Below are 12216 nucleotides of genomic sequence, written 5' to 3'. Positions count from 1 at the left end.
TGGAGAAATGTAAAACTGAAACGAGGAGGGTGACAGAGATCTGAGTTAACTTGTATCATGGGTAACTTGCAGGTAGGGCTTAAACACAAGTCGAGAGTGAATTGGCGTATTTTGCAAATGAGGCAGAAGGGACAAAGTTGTTTGATACGTTCAGAGATCAAGGTGAGCGGAAATCAACCATTTAACAAAGCATTAGCAATTGGAAGTGTTGGTGGGTACTGCGCACAGAGGAAGGTTGTTAACTGATCCTTTTGGCTGGCACCATCAACAAACTGAGCACCGGAGAATAAAGGATATTCCAAAAAAAAACTGTTCTGCAAAGCGGAAGCGCTTTCCCCGTTTGTATCTGTCCTCTGCAATCTGAATCTCGAGGCCCAAATATATTCGTCCAAGCGAAGAGATTTTTGGACACACCCGCATCTGTTTCCAAAGGCGAGCAGACTCTTGTCATCGAAGTACACTTGCGGCCGTCAAATCTGTTTTTCGAGGCAGTTACAAATTTGCTATAAGATTGAACTTTCAGTAAAATAAAGCCCAACAAAACGTAGAAACTATAATAGTCTAAATTAGTATAATTAATATAGTAATACATTTATTGTAATTATAACTAGCATGAAGTAGTATAAATTATATATTATGTGCGTTAACTGTACCTACGCACCTGTGATGCTGCTGCAAGCAAGTTTATTATTGTACCTGTATCTCACTGTACTTGTGCACTTGATGGTGAACGCGATTTGAGAAACTTGCAGCACAACATGTTGGCGCCTCTGCTAAAAGGGCATCGATTCTAGCGTTGGAAGGAATTGGAAAAATAATCGATCAGTGCTTCACTCAAAGCAGTTATACTGAAGTTGCCCCCCTCCCGTGCACTTGAAAGGGAAACCGTGGCCTTATTTTCAGTCAGGGAAACAGCAATCAAGACATTGTATTTCTACAGAAATGGTCAACTTAGTGGGCGAATGGGGCTAGTAATACCGAACACAGTATTTGTAACGTGAATCTTGCAACTTTACACCAGTTGAATTAGTTGCTGCGAGCGAAGTGTCTTGTTTAAATGGACGGGGCACTATTGTACCTACTGTTTATTACAAACTACGATAAATTGCACATTTAGACGGAGACGTAACATAAAGATTTTTACTCATCGTGTATGTGAAGGATGTGAGAAGGATGTGAGAAATTCAATTCAATTACCACGCTTCTTGGCATTCAGTCAGCTTCAGACTTTTAAGAACTCTCTCTTGTGCTCCAGGGTCCCTTTAGACGATATGATGCAGCTGCTGTACCTGTCGTTGCTGTTTGCGACCCAATTTTGTTCCATTGCAAGGGGAAGCTTCGGTCCCTGTAAACATCATAAAGTTCAAGAAAATTTCACCATGTCTCAGGTTAGTGACAACATTCTCTTTTTTCAGATGTGTAGTGGACCAGTTTTATTTTATGCAGAACACTGAACAAAAAAGGAACATGCCATTAGGTCCGTGATGTTTGCACTGAAAGCAATGCCAAATTAAACCAAATCTCTTCTTCCTGCGTGTGATTTATATTCCTTCATTCCCCGCATATTGGTGTATTTGTTTAACAGCCTATCGAATGTCACTACCATATCTGCTTCCACCACTGCTCCTGGCATCTACCACACTCTGTGTACAAAACTTGCCTGGCACATCTTCTTCTAATTTTTCCTCTTCTCAACTTAAAAAGTGTGTCCTCTAATGTCTGATTCTTCTACCTTGCCGGGGGTGGGGGGGGGCGGATTTTGACTGTCAACCCTCTCCACCTCTCTCATAAGTGCAGTGCCCACTTTATTAGTACCTTCAGCACCTAATAAAGTGACCTCCTGGTGTATGCTTGTAGTCGTTGGCTGTTGTAGCCCATCATGTATGCATTTAGAGATGCTCTTCTGCATTGCGGTTATTTGAGTTAATGTTGCCTTCCCGTCAGCTTGAATCAATCTCCTCTGACCTCTCTCATCAACAAGTCATTTTTGCCAAATAACTGGTGATCACTGGATTATTTATTTTTTTTTGTTTTTGCACCATTCTCATAATCTCTAGAGACTGCTGTGTATGAAAATTCCAGGAGATCAGCAATTTCTGTGATATTCAAACCACCCTGTCTGGTACCGACAATCGTTCCATGGTCAAAGTCACTTAGATTACATTTCTTCCCCATTCTTATATTTGGTCTGAACAATAACTGAAGCTTGTAACCATGCCCTCAAGCTTTTATACCTTGAGTTGTTGTTGGTGCATGAGGGGGCAACCTTGGCCGCTTCTTTAGCATTTGACTGTTTATCGACGAGGCCGGGTTGCTAGCTCGATGCTCAATCCAGTGCAGATGAAAAGTGTGCAAGGAGCCAGCCAGATTCGAACCCGGGAACATTCACCTTGAATGCTGGTGTGGATACCTCATAATTAACTGATTAGATATTTGTAGTAATAAGCAGTTGTACCTAGTAAAGTAGCCACTGGGTGTAATTTTATAAGCATCTATGAGGTTGCCCCATAACTTGAGATGTTTCAGAGAAATCAATCCAAATTGTGTAAAGAAATATTGTGTTATAATTATAATTTGTTCAGCAAATAACAAATAACATCAGCAGGCTAGGGTTGTGGTTGTATGGGGAGGAACAGTTTGATAAAGCATGCCTGCTTCTGTGGTAGTTTCAACATTTCATCGATGGGGTTGTAGGAGAAGTGAGGTTGGTATTTATTTTCCAAATCCTCAATCAGGTGATTGGCTTTTCTTTTTGCATAACAGCTCATTTGTATTATCTAAACAATTCTTAGACAAATGGATGATCAGGATATAAAAAGAAGGTAAGAAGTTTTGGTGTGAGGTTAAAAACACTTCCAAGGATTGTTTCAGTTCCTGAGGTGCAATGTTTTTTCCACTGACCTATGAAGGTGGAGTGTTCAATGAAATGCAATCATTGATTTTTTTACTTCTATTTTAGCAGACCTTAACTTAGTTCCTAGCATGTGATTTAAGCTTAAAATTTTGTATGTAACCTGATCCTGAATTCCCTTCCTATTCTCGCCATATGTTGAGCTTTCTCAACGATATGAATTAGAGTTAGGCAACACACATCAAAGTTGCTGGTGAATGCAGCAAGCCAGGCAGCATCTCTAGGTAGAGGTGACTGTACCTCTTCCTAGAAATGCTGCCTGGCCTGCTGCGTTCACCAGCAACTTTGATGTGTGTTGCTTGAATTTCCAGCATCTGCAGAATTCCTGTTGTTTGAATTAGAGTTAGTGCAATTTCATGGTTTTTGTTGAATACTCTTTGGACAAGAATTGACTTCCCATGGTCTTTGCCATACCATCTGATAATATCCTACCGAATACAACTAGGGCAGCACGGTAGCATAGTGGTTAGCACAATGCTTTACAGTACCGGCAGTCAGGGTTCAATTTGCACTGCTGCTTGTGAGGAGTTTTAACGTACACCCTTGACCACATGGTTTTCCTCCGCGTGCTCCAGTTTCCTCCCACAGTCCAACGACTGAATTGTCCTGTGATTAGGCTGGGGTTAATCTGGGAATTGCAGGGCGGCATGGCTCGGAGGTTCGGAAGGGCCTATTCAATAAATAAATGAACTGTTTCTCTTCCCTTTCATCCATTCAATGCCTTTTTCATCACCTGACTCATTAAATTTTTCTTTACCATCTATACTTCTTTGCTATTATGCTTTTGACAATTTATTAAAACAAGTTTTTGCTTATAAAACTGTTAGTGGAGGAGTATTCTAAATCTTAATCTGTTGTTCATTCCTTTTTCTTTGGATAGTCCATACAGTATGGTTCTTAACTGTTCCTAATCCAATCTGAGAAAACATTACCATCCAAATCATGGCATGTCCATTTGCTTTTGAATGACAATGAAACAGGTTATTAATTTTCTGTAGATGTTCATCTTACTGATGTGATTTGCTGAACCAGTCATTGAAATCCCTTAGAGAAGAATAGCACTACATGACCACATGAATTTAATTATTTTTCCCCTGTTATATGAAAAACTGCCTAAGCCCCAACTTAATTTTCTACTAGACAGGAAAGATGGGCTTTTTTTCCCCTCTTACTGACTTTAATATTTGTGACCATTAAATAATGGAAGTTCCAGAATGCACTTGTACTCTCCCTGTACTTCTTTAAACAGAGCAAAGTCGGTAATAATTGTTGTAAAGTTATCCCTACACTACCAGTGGACTGGAGTTTCCTTCTAGTGGTATTTTGAATAGTGCATTATTGGTGCTGATTAATCTGCTTCAATGGCATCATTTGTCTATACTAATATGTATTTAATTTCTCAGTATTTGGGAACATGGTATGAAATTGAACGATCTGGTTCTACTGACAGCGACACTAGGTGCATTAAGGAAAAATACTCAATAAACGAAGAACATAAGATTGAGCTCCTGACACAGTATGTGGAGTAAGTACCCCAGAGATATCCTTTAAGTGAAAGGTAAATATTTCTCTTGTGTAACAACAGCATGAGTGATTTTTTTACTTGGGAAACAGAGCGATTGAGTGGTACGTCTTTGGAGTTGTGGGAGGAAACCAGAGCACCTGGGGAAAAACCCATGCATTCCACGGGGTGGACGTACCGAGACTCCTTACAGAATGGTGCCGAAATCGAATGCCCCGTGCTGAAAATGCCGGTGGTAACAAATCTGATTCTGATGATTACTATATGTGTGCTCTTTATCAGATTGAATCTCCATTCTGTTTGCAGTGAAATCGAAGAAGACCCCAATCGCATGTTGATTTTCTGTTCGACTAAAAATAAGTTCTTTCACTGAGATGCATCTGCCATTTTAACCAATTCTCGCATTTTATCAATATTACAGAGCAGTTTTCTACAGATTTTTATAAAGCAATCCGAGTGTCCCGTTTTTTTTTTTAACCAACACCCAAATTGTTGAGAAGCAGAGTAAACAAAGCGGCATTCGGAAGAACTTCACCTTCAAATATTTTTATTCAAATGCTCAAAAAGCTGCTTCACTTTTTGTACTGTTTCTTTAAAACCATTTAAAAATCCATTTTGTTGTCGTCACTGCAATTCCTTGATTCTTTATCTTTTCATGTCATTTGCCATTTAAGTTTTTTTGCTGAAACTGTATATACTAGAACTACCACAGTGCCCCTACCTACCCCCACCATTATCCCAAAACTGCACATATTTGAGCTCCCTTAGTAAAATTGGTGCTGGCTGCCACTGATTACTTATTTGGATCTGTGGTATTTTCAACATCAGAGGTTTTGAAAATTTGCTTGCCATAGGCACTAAGCCAACTGACTTGCCTTTAACTAGATTACCTTGTACCTGCTATTAAAAATGGCCTCATCCGTGACCATACTGGTCCTTGAGCACATATCGAAATGAAACTTCTATTTTTTTTAATTTCTTGGACATTCAAGTCTTCCAGGTTTTAACCCATCAACCTCTATACTTTCCTGCTACTATAAAGAAATTACTTACAGCAATATAAAATGTCATATTTAAAAAAGATTATTGAGCTGCGGAGCGGAATAGACCCTTCTGGTGCTTTGAGCCATGCCGCCCACAAATCCCTCTATTTAATCTGACCGTAATCACGGGACAATTTACAATGGCCAGTTAAGCTACCAAAGACTGGTACGTCTTTGGTCTGTGGGTGGAAACCAGAGCATCTGAAGGAAACCCATGTGGTCATGGGGAGAACATGCAGACTCCTTACAGGCAGCAGCAGGAACTGAAGTTGGGTCCGCTGTACTGTAAAGCATTGTGCTAACCACTGTGCTGTGTTTCTGACACCTTCTGAGTTCACCACTACTACAATATCCTTTCTCCAGTATGCGTCCATTCATTGACTAGCAGCTGACAACCCAACCCACTCAATGCTCATTCTGCAACTGCACTAACTGGTTGCAACTTGGACTTTGAGGCCTCAATTCTGCAGCTTTTCTCAAAGATTCACTGGCCCAAATGGTGGCTAGGCGGCTGGAATTCACATCCTGTAGTCCCAGCTTCAGCAGCTCCCTTCTAGCCTTCTGATGGCTCCTCACCTGTCAGAGTGCAGTTTCACTGTTTCCAAGTTTCTCTGATGGGCAGGGACATTTAGAACATGGAAATATTTTAATTGATAAACTAATTAAATTATTCAACAAATATGCAAACTTTTAAAAGTACATTTAAAATTAATTACAACATATTTAAAATCAAGTATGTATTTTTAAATTTTGTCCATGATGTGCTATCATTGATTCAAAAATAAATTATTCAGTGATATAAAACTAAGTCTTTTAGTTAACCCAACATTTTTAATTGAACTTGGCGGATCATTTAACATTATTTTCATCTGTGCAGGAAAGGCAATTCTCTAAATATTCATAAAGGAGATGTATTTTACTCTTCTACTGAGAAAAATCCAGCCAAATTTTTCTTCAGAATTACAAATGGTAAGTATGTGAAAATGATTGCTTACCTTCTTGCAGATTGCTTCACAGAATTTGCTTTGTTTATAATTGTAGTCAGTCAATAACAAAAAGTAAATTTCAATGTCGTGAGGTGAACTTGTAGGCAAATAGCTGTGCTGATGGTTTTGCTTGGTATGGATAGCATACTCAGAGCTGACGATCTTTTAACCTGAAGAACGTATCAAAAATATTAGTGCAAATGAAGAGGCAGGCATATTGCACTCTCACCTGTGTAAAACAGAGAACATTAGATTATTTTCCCTATCCTCTCTGCTCTCACGCTCCATTTCTTTCATTGACCTCAACTTTAAGCAAAGTGAACATAAAATTAGATATAGATGAAATCCTTCAGAAAATTGATTCATAGAATCATTCATGCAGCAAAGAAACAGGCCCTTCGGTCCATCTAGTCTATGCCAAACTATTAATCTGCCTAGTGCTATCAGCTTGCATTCAGACCACAGCCCCTCCATCCATGTACCTAGTCAAATTTCTCTTAAATGTTGAAATCAAATGTTCACTCCACACTCTCACCTTGCTCTGAGTGAAGAAGTTTCCCCTCATGTTCCCCTTAAACATTTCATCTTTCACCTAAAACCCATGACCTCTAATTCTAGTCTCAGCCAGTTTCAGTGGAAAAAAGCCTACTTACATTTACCCTATCAAAACCCCTCATACTTTATATACCTCTATCAAATCTCTCCTCATTCTACTATGCTCTTGTGAATGAAGTTCTAACCTATTCAACCTTTCTCTATAACTCAAGTCCTAGCAACTGAATTGGATGAAGTTACAGGATTATGATGGACTGGAAAAATGGAATGCCTTCTGGAGTAGATTATCCCCGAATTTTACAAGGCTTTGATGGCTGTCAAACAGCAAACTGCCAATGTTTAGCTGTGTTTATGCTAACAAGATTGAGATCTCAGCATGTACACACCTAGATCTGCAACTAATCTGCCTGCATACTTTATAACTGGACTTCACTGACTTGCTGAAATTCCCCAGCACTTATTTTGTGGAATGTACTTGTAGGTCCTGTATCAGGTTAGGATTGGTGTAAAATATAGGAGTTCATTCATTTCAACTGAGATTTTATAGCTTCATGGAAGAAGGGGAAGGATGAGGTATATTACCATTTTTGTGTAATCACTTGAGTTATGGCTATTTTTGTGTTTACATGTGACCTTAATTTTTTTTAACAATGTATCTATGGCTTTTAATGTTATTTCCATTTTAAAACAATTAGAAACAGTTAAAATTGGACAGATGACTGCAAGGTGCATGTGGCTTTGGCAACGGTGAATGGTTTTGTGGGTGAGGCTCGTTCTGGGCCATTCATTAGAAACTGGTGGGTCTCCCCTCAGGTTCCAGCTGGCTTTCATCCGGCAAGTTCTTCTTTCTGAAAATACCCAAGCTGGGGGAATCTTAGGGAGCCAACCAGCATGTATTCATGTTGTCCTGTAATTCATCATTTTCTTTTTGTTTTGTACCCTCGAGTCAATGTTGGAAATGAAAAGGCAGTAATGGAATCAGAGAACAGTAGAGTGTGAGTGAGCTGATCAGCTTATGTTGTCCACGGCAACTCGTGGGCACCTTTGCATATTTATGCCATTTCCCAACACTTGGTCCATAGCTCTCTTCACCCCGGGCAGATCCAGGTGTTCATCTAACAAGTGCTATCAGCAACCCACCTTCAAACACTTCCTCAGACAGTGCACTCCAGGTACTTGCCAATCTCAAGGTGAAAGATTCCCCTCCTAGTCACTTATCCCTTGCCGTAAATCTTTTGGGAAATGAACCTGGTCAGGTGTCACATCTCTCGGTGGGAGAGCATTGTGGAGGTAGTGATCACAACTCTATCTCCTTTACCATAGCGCTGGAGAGGGATAGGAGCAGACAATTCGGGAAAACATTTGATTGGAGTAGGGAGAAATATGATGCTATTGAGCAGGAACTTGGGAACATAAGCTGGGAGGAGATGTTCTCAGGGAAATATACGACAGAAATGTGGCAAATGTTCAGGGAACATTTGCATGGTGTTCTGCATTGGTATGTGCCATTGAGGCAGAGAAAAGGTGGTAGGGTAAAAGAACCATGGTGTACAAAGGATAGGGAAAATCTAGCTAAGAAGAAAAGAAAAGCTTATGAGAGGTTCAAGAAACTAGGTGCTGTTAGAACTCTAAAAGATTACAGAGGTGCCAGGAAGGAGCTCAAGAATGAAATTAGGAAAGCTAGAAGGGGCCATGAGAAGGCATGGTGAACAGGATTAAGGAAAACCCCAAGGCATTCTACATGTATTGAAGAGCAAGAGAATGAGCTGTGTGAGAATAGGACCAATCAGGAGCAATAGTGGATCAGTGAGATCTTGGGGTCTGTGTCCATGGGATACTCAAAGCTGTTGCACCCGTTGACAGTGTTGCTAAGAAGGCATATGGTGCATTGGCCTTCATCAAACATGAGATTGAGTTTAAGAGCCGAGAGGTAATGTGGCAGCTATATAGGACCCTGGTCCGACCCCACTTGGAGTACTGTGCTCAATTCTGGTTGCCTTACTATAGCAAAGACGTGGAAACCATAGAAAGGGTGCAGAGGAGACCTACAAGGATTTTGCCTGGATTGGGGAACATGCCTTATGAGAATAGGTTGAGTGAACTTGGCCTTTGAGCGACAGAGGATAAGAGGTGAGCTGATAGAGGTGTATAAGATGATGAAAGGCATTGATTGTGTGGATAACCAGAGGCTTCTTTCCAGAGCTGAAATGGCTAACATGAGGAGGGATAGTTTTATGGTGCTTGCAAGTACGTACAAGGGGGATGTCAGAGGTAAATTTTTCACACAGAGAGTGGTGGGTGCATAGAATGCACTGCCAACGCTGACGGTGGAGGTGGATACAATAGGGTCTTTTAAGAGACTCATAGATAAGTACATTTTTTCTAAGCTCTACGTGTTAGGGAAATTTTAGGCAGTTTCAAGAGTAGGTTACATGGTCCTCACAACATTGTGAGCCAAAGGGCCTGTAATGTGCTGTAGATTTCTATGTTCTATGCCCTTTTTCCTTTTATTTGTCTTTGTTACGGGGAAGGTGTCCTGCAATCTACCCCTTTATACCCCTCATAAATTTATATACAAACTCAGCTGTCAGTCTGTAGAATGTGAATTCCAGGTTTAGATCTACTTTATCCAGACCGCCGCTCCATTAAAGTACTGACAGTTTCCTGATATGTAGGAGGTGCTTACTTTTGACTACATCTAGATGTCTTCTGCTCTTACAGTAATGTTTGTAAATTAAAATAATTATTTTGTTAATTCAACAGAATATGAACGGTGGGGCAGTTTTGGCATGAGTCCATTGGGTAAGTAGCAATATTCATAAGAATGGAATCAAGAAATTGTGTCAGGCAATCAAAAGTTTGGGACTATGTTCACCAACTGAAAGCAATGTTTTGTTTTGTAGTCACAGAACCTGTGTTTGTCCTCCCTGTTGCATCAGTTTTGTCATTTAATCTCGCCCTATGTTGTTTTATTTCTGCTCATACCCTCATTTGCCAATCTTTCTACTTGAAACCTTCTACTTTTCCAACATTTTCCATTTCTGCTGAATGCCTTGATCTGATGCTTCAACTGTTTTTCTTATGACAGATGTTACAGCAAACATTTATAACTTCTTTCATTGTTCTACCTGATATCTGCAACTTTGCATTGCAATGGCTTCTTTGGTCCAAACTGTCTATAAATGCAATTTCCCATTGGGAGTGTGGAGTTAACCTTTCTGTTATGGTCCTGTGCTAATGTTGTGTCTCTTGCTGGTATGCTATGTCAACTGAGGACTCCTTGCTTTCTGATTTCTTGGGTAATTCTACTATTACAACCAAACTCATTTAAGCAGGTAATGGATGAGAAGATTTAAAATGGCAGCAGAATTTGTAGGTGTCCTCAATTAAGATCTTTAATATACAATATGAAATAAGAATTGTCTTTGATATTAACTATAACATACGGTTTGACAGAACGCAAGTTGTACTATACTTTCTTGCAGGAAGTGGAGATCACAGAACATGATCTATAAAAAAAAGAATCCTTGTTCGAGGTCTATTCCTCATGAACGATCAGCAGCAACACAAATCTGAAACAAAAAGTAGAAAATGCTGGAATCAGCAGGTCTGGCAGCATCTGTGCAAAGAGTAACATTTAATGTTTCATGTTGAACATTCTGAAAAAGGGTCTTTGACTTGAAACGTTGACTCTGTTTCTCTTTCTGCAGGTATTGTCTAACTTGACAAGATTTTTTTTAGGATTTTCTGCTTTTATTTCCAGTTTCCAGGATCTACTATTTTTTTCAGCAACATAAATGCATCTCTAAAAATGGGCTGTATGTTTAATTATGCTAAATTCAAGAATTTTAATCTTGCATTCCTTATCAAGTTTAGTGGGATGCTGAACTCCATTCAAAAATACTCCAGTTGGAGGCCATAGTGCTTGTTAGTTTTAATGTCCTTTGTTTTTCAATTACGACTTCTGATAGGCAGTTTATAACAATTAGCTGCTGCCGAGGCAATTCCACTGTCAAAGGGAAATTTGTGTCTTTTTTGTACATTATGACTTTTTTCAGTTAAAATATATGATATAGCTATACCAGAGTCATCTTAAGAAGTTAAAAGAGCAGGTGGAGACAAAAGAGATTGCTGATGCTGGCATCTGCAGCAACACAAAGGTACTGGAGGAACTCAGTGGGTGAGGCAGAATACCAGCCGAGTTTCCCCACCAACCTTTGTGTTAATCTAAAAGAGCTGACCTTCTGATACTTTAATTGAACATTATTCAAGGCTCATGACTTTACACCAACCTATAAAATTGACAGAGTAGGGGAGTTGCAGAGTTTGGAAGTGATGGCAGAGGCCAAGAATTTGGTGTACTGAGAGGGTCCAAAAGATCTGATATGGATACTTTTACATCTATCATTTGGAAGTTCTGTGCCCAGTGTATCTAAAGTTTTATGCAGCCACTATTTCCTGAGAAAACTGTAAGCTTTCCTATATTAATGTAATGTATATTTGCTTTTGCAGACCACATCCTTATGCCATACTGGGTATTGGCCACCGATTATACAACTTACTCTCTGGTGCTCTCATGCGCCAGTGCTCTTATAACGCACCATGATTATATCTGGATTTTGGGAAGGGAACGGCAGTTATCAAAGAATGTCACTGATTACCTGCATGAAATATTGAAGACATCTAATATCAATGTTAAGTTAGTTCCAATTGATCAGCATAATTGCACTGTAGTGTACTGATCAGAACCTGTTTGAAAACAAAACAAACACTTAAAACTAGATCAATAATCAACTTGTCTTTAGTTTATTCCATTATAAATTATACTACTTATTCAACTAGAATTTCACCACATTGATTGAGTTATGAGTTAAGTGTAACTTTCCTTTCCCCAGACTTCACAAGTTTCTACTGAGCATCTCCAAAGCATGATCGTAAACTTCAAGGACACTTAATAAAAGCAATTCTGACATTCCAGTCAAAAATTTGCCTGCAATTCTAAATTTAAAAAATGGCATAATATAAGCAGAATAACTAACTCAGTATGCCGATGAGCATGAAGTTACCTCATTGTGTATGTTTGTGTGCAGGAGTAAATGTCTCTTACTGAGTCCTTCCAGTCATTATATTCTATTTACTCCACCACCTGCAATTCATATTAATGGACAGAAAAATCATGTTCTGGAAACATTGCTCTGT

At 39.4% G+C, this 12216-nt stretch overlaps 1 protein-coding gene across 1 annotated transcript; it reads left to right on the top strand.

Annotated features, from left to right (window-relative positions):
* Positions 1 to 1271: 1271 nt before the first annotated feature.
* On the top strand, positions 1272 to 11759 carry LOC140195878 (apolipoprotein D-like). Its single transcript, XM_072254524.1, has 5 exons — positions 1272 to 1388; positions 4315 to 4436; positions 6354 to 6445; positions 9781 to 9819; positions 11530 to 11759. Exons 1-5 carry the CDS (start codon positions 1272 to 1274, stop codon positions 11757 to 11759), a joined length of 600 nt encoding a protein of 199 aa, XP_072110625.1.
* Positions 11760 to 12216: the final 457 nt, after the last annotated feature.

The sequence above is a fragment of the Mobula birostris genome, chromosome 4 (genome assembly GCF_030028105.1).
Source record: "Mobula birostris isolate sMobBir1 chromosome 4, sMobBir1.hap1, whole genome shotgun sequence".
In the NCBI taxonomy this organism is placed as follows: Eukaryota; Metazoa; Chordata; class Chondrichthyes; order Myliobatiformes; family Myliobatidae; genus Mobula; species Mobula birostris.
The sequence above is the reverse complement of the archived record's forward strand: the minus strand, read 5'-3'. Positions and strand labels throughout refer to the sequence as shown.

What these genes read in the sequence shown, in the direction of transcription:
- LOC140195878 (XM_072254524.1), top strand. Translation starts at nt 1,272, where the DNA reads ATGATGCAGCTGCTGTACCTGTCGTTGCTGTTTGCGACCCAATTTTGT. An exon ending in AAAATTTCACCATGTCTCAG is followed by an intron (nt 1,389 to 4,314) that starts GTTAGTGACAAC and finishes TTAATTTCTCAG; the next exon opens with TATTTGGGAACATGGTATGA. An exon ending in CTCCTGACACAGTATGTGGA is followed by an intron (nt 4,437 to 6,353) that starts GTAAGTACCCCA and finishes TCATCTGTGCAG; the next exon opens with GAAAGGCAATTCTCTAAATA.